Raw genomic sequence first — 23,070 nt, forward strand, 5'->3', positions numbered from 1 at the left:
AAATCTCAATTACCTCATTTTACAAGATTTCAGGATGATGTACCAGGCACATTGGAATTAGAAGTATCCATGAGGCTCTCATCGATCGTGTCATCCTCATCCTTATCCTCCTCGTCCTCCGGTTCGACTTCAGTCTCAAGAAGTCTTATTTTGCGACTAGATTCGCTGAGAATCGCAGCTACTTTTCGAGCACCACTTACGGCTAAACGTCTCGCGGAAATTCCCTGAAAAGGTCGAGGCCACGATGTCCCAACGATTTCTCCTAAACTCACTGCACTATCGTCTTCGACCTCAAAAATGGTTTCACTTATCGGCATTTGTACGAGGTATGACGCGTAATTAGTTCGGTTTACTAACAACAAACTGAGAAAACCTTGCGAATAAAATTGTAAGTCCGAAATCGTTAAGTCGTTCGCAACTTCTGTGAAGGAAGCTAAAAAACAAAAAGTTGAAAGCAATTATTACTTATAACTCCAGTGCTGAAAAATTATTAAAAATATTACTCAAGAATTATTATTATTATTAATCAAGTTGGAACTAAATTCCTACTTCAAACTATTTTGATTGAATGGTTACGAATTTTTCCTTTTTTTATTCTGTATTAATGTTTTCTTATAGTTTCTAAAAATTCGAAAGATTAGGAAAAGAACATAGTTGGAAAAACTTACCATTTCTCGCGTCGACGCTGACGAGAGCTTTTTTAAAGCTCAATGTCCGAGTCTCAACACAAGATGTTTCAATTTTGAAAAGCTTGAGAGCTTTGCGTTCAGGATCACTGGCAGCAATTAACAAATTTTCATCAGAAGTTACGATTTGTGTATCCTGAGAGGATTTTGACAAGGGAAGTGCAATTGACGTGACTGAAAAATGGCTGACGAGGCTTTGATACGCTTCAGAAAATACGTCTTTAATGGCACCGACGAGTTTTTCGTGCGATTGAAGAAGCGACGAGTCCAGATCTTGTTTGACGATCAAAGGATGATCGCGTAGACATTTATTTTCGGTCAATAGTGCTGCCCATTCACTTCCTTCGGCTGTTAAACACGTTTGAAGTGGTTCTCGTCTCAAATACTGACATAGTTTTTCAAGATTCACGCCTTTACGTCCACTTGCAGTGTTATCCGTTTTGTCAAAACCACGAAGAAAATCGGCTATAAATGTCAACTCCTGTTGACTCACACGACTGGCCTCAGAGGGAACTCTCTCGTCTGTTAATCTTGCGATGACGACATATAACCACCTTAAAATTCAAATCAATGATAATCAAACGGAATGAGAAACTCACTGCGTTTTATGTTTAGACTTGAACTTGACAAAAGGGAAATTAAATATTAACGGGATCAATCTATCCAACACGGAAAAATTAATTTTTTTAGAACAAATTGGAGATCTAATCGAAAGCCTAAACTTAATATTTACATCGAATTATCCATGAATTGAGAACATGTGCAACAGAAAAAAACATTTTATAAGTGGAAAAAGAAAGTAGCAACCTTCTATATAAAATTACCACGCGAAATCGTTAATACCACTTTTGAATAAAAACTTTTTCATCAATTTTTTTTTCAAATAATCTCACATTATTCCAATTAAACTAAGTACAGGTGATGTTTACTTTAAAATATTATTCATGAAAAATTTAGAAAAAACAATTTCAAATTATTGAACAAAAACTTGGGGTGCATGGTGTGATCCCCATAGCCTGGGTTTGAATTTTATATCCCTACCATGTATTCATTTGCTTTGAATTCTTCCGCAAAAGGGGAATACTATCGTCGTGAAAGGCGAACGGGAAGGAGACATTATGATGGAAGAAAATTTTCAATGGTGAAGTCGAAGGACATAATTTTGGATTTTCCGAAGCATATTCATCTTATTGCGTTACGGGAGTTTCATTTTTTCCTCAAACGAATTCTCTATAGGGATGGTGCAGATTCGATAGAGGGCAGGTCGAAAGTACTCGTGGCGCCTCTAATGTCATAAATTATAAGCTTTTGGGGGTAGCACTTTCAATACTTTGATGGAAATATAATCATAATAATGTAATATATATATAATAATACAATAATGATATAAAAGACCCCCAAAAGCTTTCACTTTTCATCACTAGTGGCGCGGTAGTCTACTTGCACCATCCCTATAAATGGCGACCACTTGAATTTTGTAAGTCAAGTGAAATAATATTTTTACTTTTGGAGAATCAAAATAAATACAACAAGAGACGAAAAATGAAAAATCGGATTTTTTTAATCCGGAAAGTATGTGGTCTTGTAGCAGTAAAAACACGCAAAATATTGATAATATTATTATAGAAATGGCAATAGATATGCATGAAAAATGTTAAACGTACCGGAAAAATGCTTTGTAATCCCTCATACTGTGATCGATGACTTGTTGAATTTCGGAGGATTTAGCGAGAAAAGCCTCAGCAGCGTGCAAACCTTTGGTAACGGGTGTTTCATCCTTGAGACCGAGACTCTCGTAAGGGCCACCAAGCCGAGCCATGCCTCGCATTTCTCCCAATTGATAGACAAGAGCCATTCCAACGCTGCTCAAATGCTTCAGTACGAGTTTCTAGAAAAACGAAAAATCTTTCAAACTATAAAAAAAAAAGATATAAAATTGAAACAAATGAAGCTGACACGGTTTTGAAATTTACCGACTAGTCAACAAATATGAAAGCTGAAATACTTTATGCACGAGTTCTCAACTAAGTTCACTGGAATATTGAATAAATAAGTAAATAACCTGAATATTGCTATAGCACATTTCAATACTATGTCCGAGTTTTTTGAGTCCTTTCTCAGTGAGGTCACGCAGTAGAAAATTCTCCAACTCTTGAGTGGGAATGCCAATCATTAGCAATTCAAGAAAATCAGCAGCCATTGCACAAGGTGGGTTGCTGTCGGCGTAGCGGGCAAGCTTCTCGTCCATTTCAAGAAGTATCGTCTCCCAAGCTTCTGATATGGCCATCAATGTGTGAGATAAATAATCCATGAGACACTCGATGTTCGCTTGGACTTGGGCAATTTTCAGGAACGCTCCACTTCTCTCAAGCAACGGACATGAAAGTCGATAAACTTTTATGCAATTTTGTTCTCGACAACTCGCTAATATTGGACCACCTGAACCACCGCTTATTTCCGAAACTGGACCATTCCCCACTTTTATTGTTCCGCAATAGAACATCCCGAAAACGTACATCGATATTCCTGAATCTTCCAAACCCACCTGTAAGATGCAGAACGATTATTCATTGACTCGATAAAGCTTTAGTTAAAAAGCTAGGCATCGAGATTGAAATTATTGAAAATAAAGATAGAAAAAATGACAATTGGAAGATTAACTGAAACACAATTAGAAGAGACTTGATCACTGGTGATGAAAAATTGAAAGAGATTGAAAAGAACTGAAATTGTCATAATTTAGAAAACGATGGCAATTGGTTTACACGGTTAAGATAATTTTCAAACATTATAAACATACAAACAACATGTCCAGAGTCTGAAAGAGGTAATCTTTGCGATCCGGTTCTTGGCCAAAGCCTCGATTAAGACTGGGCAAAGACGGTAGATATTCTCCGGTAGGTGAAGTCATGCTTTTGAGAGGATGACCAGAATTATCGTTGTCTAAATTTCCTATGGGCAGCCAAGACATGCAAGTGACCTTTTCGCTGGACTCATGTGGTTTTTTATGGATGATATTTTTATTTTCTATGTCAATGAGACAAAGATTCTTAGAGTTTGTATATGAAATAGCCAAAAGTTTTCCATCTGGCCTCCAGGCCAAATTAGCCACTGTGTCATCCGTTTCATCCTGAGGGCTTAGTAGCCACACTCGTTGCCAGGTTAACCGGTGGAGAGCTACTTCACCTGGAATTTGTATTTGTCAAAATTTTCTATAAAGATGACGAACGTCAATAGACATTGCAGAAAAAAAATATTAGACATATTTCAATCTAGATAAACCCAAAAATTTCTGAAGATGAATCTGAATTGAGATGCTACAAAAGTGTAATCATAGCAAAAGTTGCATTTATCGCGTGCAATTTTTTTTTCAATATTTTACATCTCTTGTCAAATAATGCGGCTCCAAAAAAAAGTACTTTGTTGCACCAGGCTATTTTATTTGAGTTGAGAAAAAAAAATTACACATTCCACTCCGAGTTTACTATTGGCTTTTCTCCGGATACGTTTGAGGACTCCCTAACGATAGATTACCTCGAAAAGCAAATCTAAAAACTTGCCATTGGAATTCAGAAAAATTTTTCAAAATGTAAAGAACGAGATCAAATACCAAATTCGAACCCCAAAATTGAAACAACTACAAGTCGCATTTGGATAAATTTGTATAGAATTCGTCATGATTTTTCTTCAAATTTCTTTCTTATAACAAGGGAGAAAACTGTAAGAATCAATAAACAAATAGTTAAGCATCATACCTTTTTTGTTTGCAATTGCGAGAAGGTCCATCTTCGGTGACCATCGCATAATCGTAACTTCCGCAGGAAGTTGACGCTCCTCAAGTTGTCTCATGGCTCCTGACATCCTAGGAAATTTATATTATCACATATAAATCACATAACCTTTGAATACTGATGAAAACTCATCACAATGTGTAAAGAGAAATAGCCGGTGAACGATTCACAAAGGTTATGTTGGAAGGTTGGCCGGCGACGATGCAATGTAAACAAATAGTAAATAGCGAACCGCGATTCCCGTTCTCCCTCTTCTTCAACATCGACGCGACCTGTCGACAATATACGAAACTAGTTTTCACATAACCGGATATCTTGCAGCTTCGACCCTGAGGACTTCCGGTAGCCATATTGAATTGGTGATTCTTCGGAATTTCGTATAAAAATAAATACGCTCCCGCTCTCTTGCGTGAACCGAAGTCGGGGAGAAACGTTTATCAATATACATATACGCCTGACGATTCGTTAGGAATTTTCAAAATAATGTTTATTCGTTTCAATGTTCCAGTATAGTGACGAATTATCAATAACTAAGGCAAAATGATCGAAGTATAATATTCGACGCGGAGTAAAAAATATTATTGAAGAAATATTCAGAAATGTATTAATCAGAAACTCAAAAGGATGAAATAGAGAGAATATTGAAAAATACCTACGTTATTTGTGGGTTTTTAAACTTTTTATCATTTCGTACAGAAAGCACAAGCAAATGTAAGTACAAAAGTGAAATTGATGTGAATATTTTCACAAACTGGAGGCATCGTTTCCATTTGTAGAGGCAATGTAACGTTTTAGGATTTATTTAGAATATGGCGAAATAGTAAAATATGCAACTGTAATATCCAGGCCACGACAGCGTTGTCTCAGATTAAGAAGTTTGATGGCACGGCCATTAGACGAGGAGGGGAGTGTCATATGTGTCTTACGTTAAGTTTTCGTCGACGTTTGGCGTCGATACGACGATGTGAACGACGACGCTTTGGACGTCGGAGAGAGAGAGAGAGAAATAAGAGTTGTAGAGGGAGCTTTTATTTGAGGTTAGAGTGAGACGAATTAGAGGGAAAGGACGGACGAATGAAACCCGCTAGTTTCACGATGGTAGTGGGCGTTCTCTTTCTCTTCTTCGTACGTATACACACACGAGACACCAGTTATTTGAGAAAACCACGTGACTTGGTGGCAGAATCTGCAGCGTCTGTTGGAAAATCTAAATCCGTCCGAGCCGAGAGGAAGAGATTTTGCTCCGTTGTCGCCTATTTCTTTTGCTTTCTGTCTCTCCCCTTCTCTTTTTTCAAGACCCTCTCGTGAACCTCGCGGGTTCTCGCGATAGTCAATAATCGGACCTAGTTTACACCGGATCGGTGTCGCGAAGAGCCCTTCTTGACATTAGAGTTTTGGTCTTGTTTCATTTTTTCCCTAGGCCACAGGCAATATATTTTAAAATACTTCAAAACGGACAATCGTCCAAACCACCCGGTTTTTACAAAGGTTCGGGTGGTTCTAACGATCCTCAATTAAAATGATTCGTGTCGATGAAACGGATCCAGTTGGCGGTAAGAATTGTTGAGTTCACAGGACATTATGTTTTCATCTGTTTTAGACGTGACGAAATAAATAAATAAAACAAAGAACATAAACGCGAGCGATAAACCGGTATCAAAATACTTCCTAACTGTATCCGAGTTTTTGGTGTGCTGACGAAATAACAAAGAATCTTCCGTTGAGAAATACGAAAACAAAAATACAACGTTCTTCGAGCAAAAAATCCAACATGTGGATAATGAATATGAAAAGTTTCGATTCTCGTTATTGAATCGTTCCTTTTCAGTTTCGAATACGAAGTATTTTTTCCACCGTTCAACTAATCGACATATTTTCACGTAACTTGCTATTTCTATATGTATAACCTAAAATTTTTTTTTTTAAACACTTTCATCGTGTATCGTTCGAAAAATGTAACTTCTGGATGGTTTTGCGAAGTGTGAAATACTTGTTGAGACGCAAAAATATGCTCGCACGATATTCATCGATGCAATACCTCCCAGAATGGAACTCCGAACTGTTATTGTTGGTATAGGATCGTCGATAAAGCGTGTGTAACAGGTGCACGTATCCGCACGAAATAAGACGGGAGGGGAAGGAGAATTGAAATACAAGATCCACAGTGATGGACCACGGTGGCCCAGCATGCGCCACCGAAATATCTTATACATAACCTTAGCTTCGATGTTTTGTATCGTTCGTGCGCGCGCGCACACACACACCAAATATAGAATATATATACACATGGGGAGTCCAATTTAAATTGAATTTTTCGAATATCGTTATTTTTATTTCGACATAATTGTGCTAAATATCATTGTTCTTCGGCTCGGTAATTCAGTTCGACGAAAATAATAGTAAAATGAAAAATATAACCTCGCATTCATTTATTCGTTACGATCTTCAGCGGCTTTTTTTATTTATGAATTACGACACGTTTCTCAGCCGAAAATGTCGTTCGAGGAAATGAAAGATTCAACGATTGGAAGAAATTTATTTATCCTCTGCAGCCATCGAGGTTTTATGATAATATTGTTTTTAGGTTATATCGACATGATTTCGGTCAATACAGGAATATAAGGAAAAGCCCCGCTTCTGAATATTTACTGTAATTGCGAGTGAAAAATTGGCACTTTTTTTGTTGCATAAAGCCAGTATTGAGCGATTTCTGCAAACGTGTTAATTTTTTAAGGATGTTTTTTTCTAATATGACTGAAAATGTGTTGGAAGTAAATAACATCGTAGATTTTGCACGTGCTTTAGCACTACACGATTCGACATATGATTTCTACGATAAATGTCCAATGAATGAGAGTAAAAATTTCTGTAAAAATTCAAATGATATTTTGAGAATCGATTTATTCATTCGACACGTAAAAACATTTGATTGCTTGTTGAACAAACGTGCATTTTTATCGAAATTCCGTTTTCGCACAGCAATGCTTGTAACGCCTCCAAGATGGTCGAGTTTGTTTACGTTCTTACGAATCAATTGACGTTTTAATTTTTTCTAAAATAAAGTTTCTGTCTCGACTACAATTCGATCGTGATTGATTTTCAATTGAAATTAATTTGGTATAAATCGATTGAAAATTTATAGCTCAAAAAAAAATCCTTTTTACATCGATCTCAACAACAAATTAAATCTGTAAAATTTTATTCAGCTGATCGAAGCACCAGCAAACACTTAAAAATTTCCTGTGTTTCATTGAATTCTATTGTACTCCGGAAGTGATCGTATTTGTGATAAAAATGACCACGTCATTATTAAGCTACTGAACTTAGTGAATTAAATATTTCCGAAGAAAAAACGTCTCTGTTATAATAAATGAATAATTAATGGAAACATTTTTTAGAGGTAGAGCCAAGTTTTCCCTACAGAGATGTGACGATTCGACGTGGGGTGGATTTTAAGGATAACTATGAGATTCAATCAGAGATTGGCCGGTGAGTAAAATGTCCAATAATGTACGGGGTTCGAGCATTAATCCTTTAATTACGAAACTAATCCTAATCTCACTCAAATACCTAGGCGAAATCCCACTGAACACTGTAAATCAATAAATTATTCAAATTAAAAATAATGCGTTTGAAAATATCCTCGAAAATTCTCGGCACAACGAAGAAAATCGAGCTTGGAAAATATTTCACGAATATCATCGTTCCCAGGATTCGCTGAACCGATTTAATTGCAACAAAAAGCAATCGGAAGATAAAAATCGGAAAAAACCCCCCATTCGAAAAATTGTGATTTTCAGTCGAAAAGACGCTGTGACGTCGTAAACCGGCATATTCGCGTGTAGCAGAGTGCGACAGGTCTCGCGCTCGCTCTTTCTTTTCTTTTAAGGATATATTGCACAGGCGATACAATGTTGCCATGCTAAACCATGCTAAAAACATAAAAAAATTCAAAATGATCAGAATTTTATAAAATTTGGTGAACATATTCTTTAGTGCCAAATTTGACAATACAAATTTTTTAAGATTTTTCTTCTGCACAGTTATCGAGTAATTGATCACTAAAGTTTACGTGTACAAGCATAGCGTTTCCATATATATAGGTATACATTCCGGGCATGAGAAATTTGCTTTAATGCGTAATTACTCGATAACTAAGTAGAAGAAAATTTTGAAAAAATTTGAGTTTTCGCACTTGATGTTGAAGAACATTATCACCAAATTTGATCAATTTCTTAATATTTTGACTTCTGTACCGAAACTCCTTAATGCGTAATTACTTGATAACTAAACAGAAGAAAATTTTGAAAAAATTTGTGTTTTCGCACTTGATGTTGAAGAACATTATCACCAAATTTGATCAATTTCTAATTATTTCGACTTTTGTATCATTCACCCTTAAGGAGGGTGGATCGCGACGATACAATGTTGCCATGCTAAACCATGTTAAATACATAAAAAATTTCAAAATGATAAGAATTTCATAAAATTTAGTAATGTATTCTTTAAAAATATATAAGACAATATACATTTTTTTAGATTTTTCTACCACATAGCTCTCGAGTAATTGAACACTAAAGTTCACCTCTATAAGCATAGAGTTAACATACATACAGTTATACATCTCGTGCATGAGAATTTCTATTTAACGCTCAATTATTCGATAACCACGTGGTAAAAAAATTTGAAAAAAATTGTATTTGTATACTTGATGCCAAAGAATGTTATCACGAAATTTGATGAAGTTCTGATTATTTTTATTGCGTCATCCACCCTCCTTAATGCTCAGCGTCAAGACGCTCCCGCGTCTCTTGATGAAAACTGAAATAAAATATGGCACGAATTATAACGAAGTTTAAGCCTCAACCTTAAGTTGTTCCGGACAAAAATTCACCGTTTTTTGCAACAGTCGATAAATGGAAAGCTGATCGAAGGGAGAAAATAAGTCGAATCTCTCGCGGAGCTATTTGCGCGTGATGATGCCAATCTGACCTTGATTCGTATCGAAGATCAATCGATCAAGGTCGCGTAGGCGTAGCTCGATCGATTTTAATTGGGATCGCTCACCGGTTTTGGCATTCGATCAGCGAATGCGAAGACGAAGATTCTCGTTCTTTCGAGCGCTCTTTCTCTCTCTCACCCCGTGTATTCTTTCATTGTCGTCGCGAGATCCGAGGTGCAGGCGAGGACGAGAAAGAGAGAGGGAGCCAACTAAAATTCGTAGGATAGCTTAACCCTGTTTTAGAATTTGCACACACAAACAACACGCACGAGTGCTCATGTGTGATATTTCGACGTTGTTATTCGATCTTCGCGGTCCAAGTTCATCCCGATTATTGCACAAACGCCTTAAGGCTGTCACTTTTATGATTCGGACAAGCTCAGCTTCAAAGTCTCTCCAGAATCGCTTCTGCGTTTAGCGAAACATTTTGACGAAGTTTCATCGACACTCTGGCTCAAAAGACCATGCAAAAGTCTTCGGTTCAATATTTTTTTTGTTTCGTTCAACTCAGCTCTGCCAATTCTCATTTCCACGAATGCGAGTAATCGCAGCAACGAGAAAGGATTCATCGTTGCGAGAGAGCAATTTAATAACCCTCCCCCCTCGAGAGCATAACTCTCGCTCGCACTGTCCTTGAAAATTATGAAATTATTGGCACGCCTCGTAGTGTTTTAACCCGTTGCTCGAGCACACGTGGCTGCGTTCCCTGGTAGGGGCGCTTGTCCAGCTGTAACACTGAGGAATGTTGATCGCTCTTTTGTTTTCGTGTGCTTTTATTATGCTCGTACGATCCGTCGTTATGCGTTCGTTCTCTAATACTCTCGTGAAATTCAACGACTTTCGGCGCTGAATCGTTAAGGAGGGTGGCTACGTTCGTCAAATTGATAAGAAATTGATCAAATTTGGTGATAATGTTCTTCAACATCAAGTGCGAAGACACAATTTTTTTCAAAATTTTCTTCTGCTTAGTTATCGAGTAATTACGCATTAAAGCAGATTTCTTATGCCCGGAATGTATACCTATATATATGGAAACGCTATGCTTATACGAGTGAACTTTAGTGATCAATTACTCGATAACTGTACAGAAGAAAAATCTTAAAGAATTTGTATTTTCAAATTTAACTCTAAAGAATATGTTCACCAAATTTTATTAAATTCTTATCATTTTGAAATTTTTAATTTATTTTACATGGTTTAGCATGGCAACATTGTATCGTCCCTAGCCACCCTCCTTAAAACGCGAGGGTTTTGAGCTCGTCCCGAGAGATCTTTAGACCAGTTGAAATTCGCGTTGATTGCTTTCGTGTTCCATTTTCCGAGGGACTTTTTTCTCGTGTAGGAGTAATAAAATATTTGAAAATGTCTAAAATATTATAAAATACTGAAAAATGTCGGAGGCTCCGATGGATTTGTCGCCAAAATAAATCATTTCTTCATCTCCGATTATTCGAGATTCAAAATCGAAGATTTTCCGCTCGCTTGATCGGCAAAGCTAACGTCGCATGATATGTTCCATTTGTTTTTCGTTTATTTCGCTGGCTCGTGGGATCGAGACATTCGGTATTGTAGTTTGGGCGAATGTCTGTGTTGGGCGAACTCGTGGGTGCGAGTGTGTGTTTGGGTAATCAAGGTCTTGTGCGATCTATAAATAATGCGTTCGTCTACTCGTAGAAGCGATGCCCGTCGAGTGTGTCTCGTGAAAAAACGCTCCGCTGGCGTTCCGATCGTACCGCGATGTTTTGTTCCGTTGCCTTGTTCCAATAGGGAACACAGAACTCGAGCGAATAAGGGAGAAGGAAAGTTCCCCCGAGGTTTACTGTCCCGTCCGGGGCTCGAGTTACACCGCCTTTTTTCTCATCTCTTTTTTTCGTCTCCACGCCCAGATCAAATGGCATCTTTCCTCTCAACACATAATTCGCTCGTTGTCATTCGAAAAAAAAACTCGCTTCACTGCTCACTCGTGATGCACTAGACGCGATTTTTGGCTTGATCACAAAATTTTCGTATTATTTTCAACACCCGCGCACTCGAGTCCTGGCAACGGGGGAGGGGCTCGTTGAAAATAGACGAAATTAAGGAGGGTGGATCGCGACGATACGAATGTTAATGATAAGAATTTAAGGAAGTTGAGGGGCTGTACAGTCATTTTTTTTACCCAAAAGTTATGACCTGTACCTTTCAAAAGTTAGGCCAGTTTACAGTTTGGCAATGTTGCATACACTTTAAAGAAATGTTGGGGAAAAAAAGACGAAAAACTGGTGAAAGCTCAGTCGAAAACACGAACAGTGACGATCCTAGCCTCAAAAAACTGCACGGAAAACAGATTATTATTAATATAATCTCAGCAAATCTCCTAATAAATCTGAAAAAATTGACATTATTCGGCAAGCCTTGCTCACGTTGCCCAAAAAATTTCATATTTTTAGCATCATTTTTAACGGAGACATCACCGAATGTGTCTTGACTTCCATAAGATTACATGTTATTTGGCCCAAATTGTTATTGATTTTTCTCAGCAACGACGCTCCTAAACTGTCTGAAAATTTGACTGATTTTTTTTACACTTTACTTTATAAGATGCAATCGGTTTAAAAGCGATGACATCATTTTCATTCTAATGCCTCAACTTCCTTAATAAAATTTGGTAAATGTATTTTTTCAAAGTATATTTGACAATATACATTTTTTTAGATTTTTCTACCACACAGCTCTCGAGTTATTGAAGACTAAAGTTCACGCGTATAAGCACAGAGTTAACATGCATACAGTCATGCATCTCGTGCATAAGAACTTGGATTTAACGCTCAATTATTCGATAACCATGTGGTAAAAATAATTGAAAAAAATGTTGTCACGAAATTTGATGAAATTCTGATTATTTTGATTTGGTGACCCACCCTCCTTAATAACAAATAAAAAATAAATCGAGAAATCTCGAGAGACAATGGATAGTTTTTTGGGAACAGAATTCCATCTACACCGGACTTCGTTTAATTAAAACTATCGTGTTTACGGAATTGTGGTTGACCCGAAGACTACGAGCGACACACGCGAGGTTTATTCATCTCAACAGCAAATAGGAGCAAGTGGCCACTCACTAAATTCCGATTTCTGGGGCAAATCGACCCAGAAAGAATTCTTTTATTTTTCGAGAAGCTCGTAGCTGCTTAAAGAGGGCAAGAATCGTTGTACGAGTTTCTGATTGCCATTTTATTCTCATTGCTGATAAAAATCGCATGCAGAGTCGATATTATTGTCATCAATGCCTGCACACCAAGTGCGAGGCCATTCTGCGATGCCCCTGCCTGGTTGCTAATCACTCGGACTTGTCGATAATAGATTTTCACCGTATCTTGTGAGGGGTGAACATTTTGTCGCAAAAAAATGATTCAACCAGATTCAGGAAAAAAAAGGATGGAAAAAGAATTCAGGGATACTCAACAGCAGTCGAAAAATCGTTTCTTTTCGACATAGTGGATTAAAAGTTCATTTCCTGCCTAAAAAAAACATTGGGCAAAATATATCGAAGGATTTTGGCTCACTTTTTATCATTCCATCCAAGTCCGCTATGCTTTGTTTCTTTTTTCTTATCACAGTCTTCAAGTTTTGTGCGGAAACAGTAAATTATAATGTTCGTGTAACGAGGAGTGGCGGTTACGGATTTCCGTTGCACCTGAACAACCTGACCAATTTTTTTCCCCAAATTTGGGATACAAGAAGGTCGAACCAATTCTGAGACTCTAAAATAAGTAAATGATCCTGTGCTCACTGATGAAACTCATTTAATTCCTTAAGAGTACGGATCAGTCGACTAACCTCACTTGAAATTTTCGAAATCGAAATTCTTTGACACAGTTTGACCGATTAAAAAAAGGCTCTGTCAGCCTACGCAGGACGATGGCAAAAATCGACTGACAGAGCCTTTTTTTAATCGGTCAAACTGTGTCAAAGAATTTCGATTTCGAAATTTGCAGCTATCTCTCTCGCACCCACGGTTGCGATATACCGACTGATCCATCCTCTTAAGGAGTTTCGGTACAGGCGATACAATGTTGCCATGCTAAACCATGCTAAAACCATAAAAAATTTCAAAAAGTTGAGAATTTTATATAATTTGGTCAACATATTCTTTAGTGCCAAATTTGACAATACAATATTTTTAAGACTTTTCTTCTGCACAGTTATCGAGTAATTGATCACTAAAGTTCACTCGTATAAGCATAGCGTTTCCATATATATAGGTATACATTCCGAGCACAAGAAATCTGCTTCAATGCGTAATAACTCGATAACTAAGTAGAAGAGAATTTTGAAAAAAATTGTGTTTTCGCACTTGATGTTGAAGAACATTATCACCAAATTTGATCAATTTCTTAATACTTAGACTTTTGTACCGAAACTCCTTAAGCAGGCCACTTTGCCTCACTCCCTTAGTATGAGATTCATAATTGTCGTTTGGAAAGAGTGCAATTAAAAAATTTGCAACATCCTCAACAGCCATAATACTAGTAGTAATAGTAGTATTTTACTTCCTGTATACCTTTTCAGATTTTTACATAATTATCCCTTGTTCCCCTTACACATTATTTCATAAAGTCTGTGTTGCACACCAGCATTTAACAACCATCTTTCTTTCCTTATATCTAATTTTTAATTTTCAGCGTTCACTTATTTTACAGCTTAGCTTTGATCATCCCTTTCTTCAAGGGTCCTCTCTCTCTCTTTCTACTCTTTGTGCCATCAATTCGAACTGTCTGACGCATATGCATAGCTCTGTCTTTGGTTCCTCGTTAAATTGTTCTTCCTGTTTCCTTTTTAATTCCTCTCCTCTGGCTTGTTTCAAGCACTTTTCTAAATTTTCCACCATTTCGTCATTGTTTATTGGCTGTTTGATTTCTGGACGTTCGCAGATGTGCTCCAAGGTTTCTGGTTCTTCCTTGCATATGCGACACTCTGTGTTCCTGCAATAACCATAATACTATTTAAAAACCTTGAAAAATAACACGTCAGATAAAATAGTAGAAATTGTTGTAAGTGTAATTGACGACGAGGCCGATATTTAAAAAATGTTGGAATATAAAAAAATCCGGATTCTTGGGTATCGGTTGTGTGAAGTTAATAACTGCGTGGTTACAATAAAATAGAAATAAATTTGGCGTGTTTAAGAGGTAAATTCGGGACGGTTTACCATTGCAAAGAGAAGACAAGCGGTTTGATGTTGGCAGCAAAAGTGGTGACTACAACGAGAAAAGAGGACAGACGATCGGTGGAACGTGAGGTCGAGATCATGAGGCGACTACAGCATCCCAGGCTGATACAGCTTTACGATGCAATAGACACCGGAAAACAAATTTACGTTATACTCGAGCTGTAAGACATTTTTTTTAGTTCGTAGTGGATGTTGAGCCTCTGCTTAATGACTTAATTGATGCGAGTGTCGTTGCAATGGTTGAACGAATTCCTTGCAGAATCCAAGGCGGCGAGCTGTTCGAACGTGTGATCGACGAAGATTTCGTTCTCACAGAGCGCAGTTGCGCCGTATTTATGAGACAAATTTGCGAGGGAATCGAGTTTGTTCATGCACAACATATTTTACACTTGGACATGAAGGTGAGCATGAAATTGACGACAAAAAAATTCCATTCAGAAATACTTTTAATGGCAGATAAGATTTCTCATATAAAATTATTCGGTCCTGTTGAATTCGTCATAGGACAATATTTAAATGGCAACTATTCGACTCGAAAATATTCGAAATAAACTAAACGAAATGAAAGAACTCGGCGAAAACTGGGCATGAAATAAAACTTGGCACGCAAATACTTTGGCTTAGAAAACACTCGTAACAAAACGTAATTTAGCGCTGTACAATTTGGCATAAGACAATAATCAATATAGCAATAGTTTGGCGTCCGAATGTTACCGTAGTGGAACAATATGCATCATGTAAAGAGATACGAGAGTGGCAGAAAGAATATTATTAAAAATGGTGAAAATTAACAATAATTAATTTCAAATGAATATAAGTCGAGACACGAATGTTAAGTTAAATACTTTATGAATTACAGCCGGAGAATATCTTGTGTTTGACGAAAGAAGGCAACCGAATAAAGATAATAGATTTTGGATTAGCGCGACAGTACGACCCACGTAAGAAAATGCAAGTTTTATTCGGCACGCCAGAGTTCGTCGCGCCGGAAGTAGTGAACTTCGATCAAATTGGTTTTGGCACCGACATGTGGAGCATCGGCGTCATCTGTTACGTGCTGTTAGTCCCAATTCATATAAGTACATTTTCGTATCTGAATACGACAGAAAAAAAACTTGGTACAAAAATTTCGAAATTTCAGACTTTTTTAACATCTTTATATTCACGAAAAAAAAAAAAAAAAAAGCAATGAGCGAGCCCGAGTCATGGGGTGAGGCAGTTGACAGGGGATTGGGAAACCCTTTTTTGGCACGAGCTCGTCACGATAATGAACGGTCATTGGATTTTTTAAGATATTTTATCTTTTTCCATTTTCAACACAAAATAGATTGTCCGGTCTTTCGCCGTTTATGGGTGACACAGATGTCGAGACGATGGCCAATGTGACCATCGCCAAATATGATTTTGACCACGATGCCTTTGCTGATATATCCGAAGACGCCAAGGACTTTATACGTTGTCTTCTTGTCAAAGACAAAGAGTAAGTTACCTGTTTATTTATCGTTGACGTGAGAATTATTTAGGAAAAATAATACTCGAAGCTTTCCAATTCATTGATGAAGCGTTAAGGTAGTTCATGCACGAAACGATTTTCTTAAGAAAGTGTTGAAATTTGCATAGAGTTTGAATGGGTAGTCGACTGTCAAGCATATCAAATTTTAAGGGGTTCGTCTTATTGGCTATTTAGATAAAGGTCTTTAAATACGAATAAAAATACACAGGTTTATGGGGATTATGCTTAAGAGGATGGATCAGTCGGTAAGCTCACTTGGAATTTTCGAAATCGAAATTCTTTGACAGAGTTTGATCGATTAAAAAAAGGCTCTGTCAGCCTACGCAGAACGATGGCAAAAATCGACTGACAGAGCCTTTTTTTAATCGGTCAAACTGTCTCAAAGAATTTCAATTTCGAAATTTGCAACTATCTCTCTCGCACTCATGGTTGCGATATATACCGACTGATCCATCCTCTTAAAAATCGTTCATCTTTCCATATAACGAATGAACGCTTCTTCCGAAGTTTATTAAAAAGTGCACAATAACAATGAAGCGTATAATGAAGATATGGAAAAAATTCGAGACAATTGTCTTACTGGTAATAAAAATATGTTACGTTAAAGATTGAATAAAATTGGTAAAACAAGCACTCAACGATTGGTAAAACCTCACACTTGCTTATTTCGGCATTTTGTTTCTTCTCGGTTTGTGCTATTCCTGTCACAGCCTCCTGTCTTTTTATTAACACTTTTTTCTTGATCCATTTCTCTCTGTGTTTTCCCTTTGCGCTCTCTGAAGCGATTTTTGACATAAAAAACTACAGTATTTTAGCCAGGGACGAATAAAATTTTGAGTCGAGTCAGTGATGGATCCCCGATCAACGAATGGCTTCAATTTCATTCGCCAAATGATAAGTTGAAAAAATTTATTTACAATTTCGAATTAACAACTCTGACATTGAGGTATTATTACTGGATGGATAGCCCAGCCTAATCGGAATTACCGTACTTCGTGCTGCAATAAAAATCTGAAAAAATTCAGCAACATTTGGAAAGTTATAAACTACAATTATCAATAATAATATTGCCCAAAAGTTATTAATAAATAATTTTTTAACAATTTTACAGTAAACCCTTGTTTTTTTTTACGAATCGAATGTGCGCATTTTTCTGAATGCTCATGATTTTTTTCAGAATTTTCGTGGATTTTTGAAATTCCCTTTTTCAAATTCTTAAGGAAGTTGAGGCTGTACAGTCATTTTTTTGACCCAAAAGTGATGACCTGTACCTTTCAAAAGTTAGGCCAGTTTACAATTTGGCAATGTTGCATACACTTTAAAGAAAAGTTGGGGAAAAAAACACGAAAAACTGGTGAAAGCTCAGTCGAAAACACGAACAGTGACGATCCTAGCCTGAAAAAACTGCACGGAAAACAGATTATTATTAATATAATCTCAGCAAATCTCCTAATAAATCTGAAAAAAATTGACACAATTCAGCAAGCCTTGCTCATGTTGCCCAAAAAATTTCATATTTTTAGCATCATTTTTAACGGAGATATCACCGAATGTGTCTTGACTTCCATAAGATTACATGTTATTTGGCCCAAATTGTTATTGATTTTTCTCAGCAACGACGCTCCTAAACTGTCTGAAAATTTAACTGATTTTTTTTTACACTTCACTTTATAAGATGCAATCGGTTTAAAAGCGGTGACATCATTTTCATTCTAATGCCTCAACTTCCTTAAGTGACTCTATTTGTACATTTTTGGTCCAGCAACCTTGAGACTTTTCAAAACTGATGGCAAATATGTCTTCTAAAACATATCCAAAATTCAAATTTTAAAAAATTTTTTTCAAAATTTTTTCAAGAAATTTCAAAAATCCACGAAAATTCTGAAAAAATTCATGAGCATTCGGAAAAATACACACATTTGATTCGTAAAAAAAACAATAGGTCACCGCAAAATTATTGAATAATTAATCGTTTAAACAATTTGTTATTAACTTTTGGGCAATATTATTATCGATAATTGTTGTTCATAGCTTTCCAAATGTTGTTGAATTTTTTCAGATTTTTATTGCATCGCGAAGTACGGAAATTCCAATCACATATAATTTTTGGTCGAGCTATCCATCCAGTTATACCTTAATTTAGAGCGATAATATCCTTAATTAGGAAGTAAAAATCGAGCTAACACGGGCATGATCTACCTTAATGGTTGTAGGGAAATTTTGTTGTTTGCAAGACAAAGTGCGATCGTCTGAAATGAGAAGGAAACGAATGGCAACCGCTACTCAGTTTTCGTCTCTTTCATATAAATCTACAAAAAATGACAAAGCTCGTAAACAGTTTTCCCCGAATATATATAACAAGATTCGTCACTCCACACTGCGCTCAGGTCGACAGCCGAACACGTGAAAAAAGTTATTATCGTCCCACTGTTAAATGCCAGTAAATGTTACGACGCACGTCACGAGCAAGAAACGTCTCACGAGTCCTTCCAAAGTCGAACCGATAGAAAATGATTTAGAAAGAGCTCCTGAAAAACTGTTGTCAAAGAGGCGTTGAAAAGTTGCGTAAACCAAACGAGCGCCAAAGACAAAGACCGATGTTCGATTTCCAGCATGTATCCGCCTCCGCTATGCACATCCAAAAGTATTAAACGCACTCGAAAGCCCCATAAATCCAACTGCTGTCATTTTTCGATCTCAAAGATTCGGCGATGCAAATGGTATCGTCGATATAATCAAGTAGAAACGAAAAAAGAAGATTGGGGCTGAAAGAGCGGCCAAGAGAGCGTGTAAAGTAGGTTGTTGTAAATGAATGAAAACCGAGCCTGGAGAGAACCTTAAGCTGGGTGAATCTGACTATTTGCAGAAAGCGTTCTACGGCCGCCACGTGCCGTCAACACCGGTGGCTGCTGCCGCAGACAACTCTTCCGAAGCAGTCGAAAGAAGCTAAATCGAAAGGGAGCCTCGGAACTAAACCGAAAACGCAGCAAATCGATTCGAAACCGAAGGAAACGGTGCCCTCAAGATCAGTAGACTCGAGCACCTTGAAGCCGACCACTTGGAAGCAGGAACTTGATGTGACCAAGGACAATCTGCGATTGTTCGTTGAGCGTTGGCGGGAGCATCCGAACTCGCCGTACTCGTTTGAGGCTGACGCGATCGTGCGAGATAATCTGCCAACAGGGTCTGAAGATAAGCAAAACCCGACGGAGCGTACGGACAACGGTAACTTGGAATCGATGTCCCTGCGCGGCCAGAGTCCATCCCCCTGTGGCAGCGTGTGCAGCACATCCTCAGGACTGTCAAGCTCGCAAAACCTCGAAGAAAGTAACAGCACGCTTGCTGTACCCAGCACCCTGGTTTGGGGTCTGGAGCGTCGAGCGTCCGAAGGGAATTTCGCGGCGAGCGGTCACCGCAGAGACCAGGCTGCGCAGATAGTCCTGGCCGAAGAGATCATAAAGCTGTCGGAGCACCTTCGTAACTTGGCTATGGTCAGGCCGGGTGAACAGGTTCAAGGGGTTGATCCAGCAGCTCCCCGTCAACCGAAGGAGCCGCTAGCGAAGGGAGGTCGTAGCAAAGAAAAGGCTCAGGAAAGTACGGAGAAGAAAGCAGCGGTAGCCTCGTCCAAGCTGAACGAGGCCAATGCTGAAGATTGGAATAAGCCGAAAAGCACTCTCGGTTCAGTGACGAACAGCGGCCCCAATGAGATTTCAGAAAAGTTATCGAACATCACGAGACAGCGAAAAATCAAGGGTACGACCTTCAACGGAAGTCGCAGCTACGAAAGTACAAACAATAGCGTCGCTGGCTTTAGTCTTAAAAAGGGTTTCAGCAGAGGCCGAAAGAGTGAGGAGAACGAGACTCCTGAGACTGGCTCTAGTTACGATAATATAATTAGCAAAGAGACCCTAACGAACGAAGGTAGAGTCTCCAAAGACAACCGTCCCAGGGTCACTTGGAAGCTCGACAACGAGGAAGACCGGCCGCTCGGAGATTCGGATAGAATAAGCTACGCGGAAGCCTCGAAGAATGATAAAAATTGGAGCAATCGTGAAATGGATCTAACTCCACCCTGGCGCCGTTCTCGCACTATTCGTCGTTTCGGCGAGACCTGTCGTGACGTACCGAGGATATCGAATTTACGTGACATTCACAAAAATCTCAATCTCGACGAACCCACGAGCACGAAGGACCTGCTGCTGCAGCTCCTCGGGGAACTGGACGACACTTCTCGAGCCGGTGGCATAGGGCGGAAGTCAATCAGCGTTGATTGGTGCGGCGAAGAGTCCGTGGCGAGGAGATCGATGAATTCTTTAGCTAAATATTTCCAATCGGAGCAACAGAAAATACCATCGTCCGCCCCCCTCGCGACCAGTCCTGCATCCACGTCTTCTATACATCGCTGAAGAGACACTTTACCGTGGGAACACTCACGAGCTTCCCCGTATATATTTACGTTTTTAACGGTTTACTTTATTCGATATTCGCTGCTGCGAATTACTTCGATGTGAACCCACTTTTTATAGCTATTTGTTCTGGCTCAGACGCACGCTGTTGTACATTTGACGCAATAAAATCATGAGACTACTACTTTGTGCAAAACACACGAGGTGTATTGAACGAAAATGCATGCACGGAGAAACTGCGGAGTGAGCTCGAGTGCTAACGCACTTGTAGGCAGCAAGTTCTTTTCATTAGGAAGTTGAGGCGTTAGAATGAAAATTATATGTCATCGCTTTTAAATCGATTGCATCTTATAAAGTTAAGTGTAAAGAAAAATCAGTTCAATTTTCAGACAGTTTGGGAGCGTCGTTGCTGAGAAAAATCAATAACAATTTGGGCCAAATAATTATGGAAATCAAAAGACACATTCAGTGATATCCACGTTAAAAGTGATGCTAAAAATATGAAATTTTTTGGGCAACATGAGCAAGGCTTGCTGGATAATGTCAATTTTTTCAAATTTATTAGATTTGCTGAGATTATAATAATAATAATCTGTTTGCCGTGCAGTTTTTTGAGACTAGGATCATCACCGTCCGTGTTTTCGACTGAGCTTTCATCAGTTTTTCATCTTTTTTGTTTAAAGAAGAGTTGGGATTTTTCCCAACTCTTCTTCAACGGTAACGTCCAGTGAAAACAATTTTATGAATTTTTTTTAGGGGCTGCAGCCAATCCATGTCTATTTCATTAATTGTGACAGGTCAATATATATAGACAAGATTTCCTGAATTTTAAAAACTCGAATACCAATAATTAATAACTGGATCGTAGCGGAGGCACTTTGGAAAAAAGTTGTCCACCGATGAACGGTGTAAATCAAAATTGAGGGAGTGCGAAAGGAATAACTAATAAGCAGCTACACCACCTTCTTGGACAGACTTTTGATATTTTGGGAAAAGAAAGTTGTGATATATTCTTCGCAACAGTCAAACCATATCGAAATTCTATTTTTTTACAAAAAGCAAGCCTCCTCCGACAAATAAACTATAACAATGTATCTGCACTGATGAGAAAAAAATGGTTGACTCAATAGCAATTGATGTTATTGGAAGAAGTTTTCTTTATTTAGCTGCAATGTTTTTGGAGAGAATGAACCTGCAGTTGGATCTAAAACTATTTTATTCGTTTAATCATGTTTACGTTGTGATGATCACATATTTCATTGGCAACCCGTAATGCCACATTTCGTTGTTCCAATGACTTTTTTTTCTCAGTGCACCAAATTTTTGATGAATTTCAAAACAAATCGTACAGTCCGCATCATGGATCACGGCTAAATTTCTGTTCATGAAGGAAAGCTGATTACAACTGTGATCAGCCTTCAAATATTCAGCATTAGTGCATTAAGAATGACTTGAAATATTAATAAAATCTGTATAACTTTATATAACTTCACAGAAAGAGACCAGGGGCTGGTCAACTGTTGGAGCATCGATGGCTCGCTGCGGCACTCGAGAATCCTATATCAAAAGTCAGACTGAAACGTTACGTCATCAAGAAACGTTGGGTTAAGGCAGTAAATGCCATTCTGGCTCTCAATCGAATGGGAGCTCATATAAACGTCGATCTTTTATAAATAAATCATTGAAACGTACATAAAAATGAAATAAAACTTTCTATTTATAAAATCCTAACTCCAAAAGTATGGGCTTTCATTTTTGACGTAATCAAGAAAAAATTATAACAGTCACAAAAAGCTCATTCTGATAAGAAAATATGGCCACTCAATTTATTGTGTCGTCTCGAAATTTACTTGAAAAAATATTATTCATCCTTCCATCACTCTTTATTGTTCGTACAACAGCTGCCTGTCGAAAAATTGAGTTGAAAGTATGATTGATTGATAGGGTATTGTACATTAATTATATTGTACATTAATTATGAATTTGTATACGGATTTATGTATTATTTATATGAATACGTTATTCATTTATTATATACAAATACTTGAATATGCTTATGCTGATTGTCCAACGACAATTATACAGCAAAGTATGATTTTTCCTGCCTTGTATTATTTGAATAAGAATACCATAATATATAGGGAACACACATGCGCATATATATGAGGGTGCTTCTTTACAAAAATTTCTTTTTTTGCTCCCAACCTAAAATGTTGTTAGAAAATGTGTTAAAAAAAGTAAAAATTTGAGTTCTCAATATTAAGTTTAAGTGCTTTCGCAGAGGGTAAAAATATTTGCCTTTTTCTTTTTCTTTTTTGAATGTCTATATCTCAGTGGCATTTTATGCTATCGTATTCTATCAAAGTGAGATTCACTCAGGATATTAAATGCTCTACAAAAATGCCCATTGTGACGGGCTTAACCTGCGTCTGTAAGATTTTACGGGTCGCTAAAAGTGTG

General features: G+C 37.8%; 2 protein-coding genes across 7 annotated transcripts; one reads left to right on the forward strand and one right to left on the reverse strand.

Moving 5' to 3' along the window:
- Positions 1–13: 13 nt before the first annotated feature.
- On the reverse strand, positions 14–6,534 carry APC4 (anaphase-promoting complex subunit 4). Of its 4 annotated transcripts, none has more exons than XM_043411423.1 (7): positions 6,516–6,534; positions 4,442–4,548; positions 3,487–3,872; positions 2,749–3,231; positions 2,351–2,574; positions 669–1,240; positions 14–433 (listed from the first exon to the last, which is right to left on the reverse strand). In XM_043411423.1, exons 2-7 carry the CDS (start codon positions 4,545–4,547, stop codon positions 30–32), a joined length of 2,175 nt encoding a protein of 724 aa, XP_043267358.1. In that variant the 5' UTR covers position 4,548; positions 6,516–6,534; the 3' UTR covers positions 14–29. The 4 variants fall into 4 exon arrangements, with proteins under 4 accessions (XP_043267358.1, XP_043267360.1, XP_043267359.1 ...); XM_043411425.1 differs by lacking the exon at positions 6,516–6,534 and adding an exon at positions 5,404–5,599; XM_043411424.1 differs by lacking the exon at positions 6,516–6,534 and adding an exon at positions 5,134–5,378.
- Positions 5,807–20,808, forward strand: LOC122406155 (MAP/microtubule affinity-regulating kinase 3-like). 3 transcript variants are annotated; one of them, XM_043411420.1, is made up of 7 exons: positions 5,807–6,030; positions 7,876–7,966; positions 14,627–14,852; positions 14,951–15,092; positions 15,551–15,750; positions 16,019–16,171; positions 19,071–20,808. In XM_043411420.1, the coding sequence occupies exons 2-7, from the start codon at positions 7,942–7,944 to the stop codon at positions 20,608–20,610; spliced, it is 2,286 nt and encodes a 761-aa protein (XP_043267355.1). In that variant the 5' UTR covers positions 5,807–6,030; positions 7,876–7,941; the 3' UTR covers positions 20,611–20,808. The 3 variants fall into 3 exon arrangements, with proteins under 3 accessions (XP_043267355.1, XP_043267356.1, XP_043267354.1); XM_043411421.1 differs by having other exon boundaries at positions 14,708–14,852; XM_043411419.1 differs by having other exon boundaries at positions 5,808–6,030; positions 14,649–14,852.
- The last annotated feature ends 2,262 nt before the right edge of the window (positions 20,809–23,070 follow it).

This window comes from Venturia canescens, chromosome 2 (genome assembly GCF_019457755.1).
Source record: "Venturia canescens isolate UGA chromosome 2, ASM1945775v1, whole genome shotgun sequence".
Classification (NCBI taxonomy): Eukaryota; Metazoa; Arthropoda; class Insecta; order Hymenoptera; family Ichneumonidae; genus Venturia; species Venturia canescens.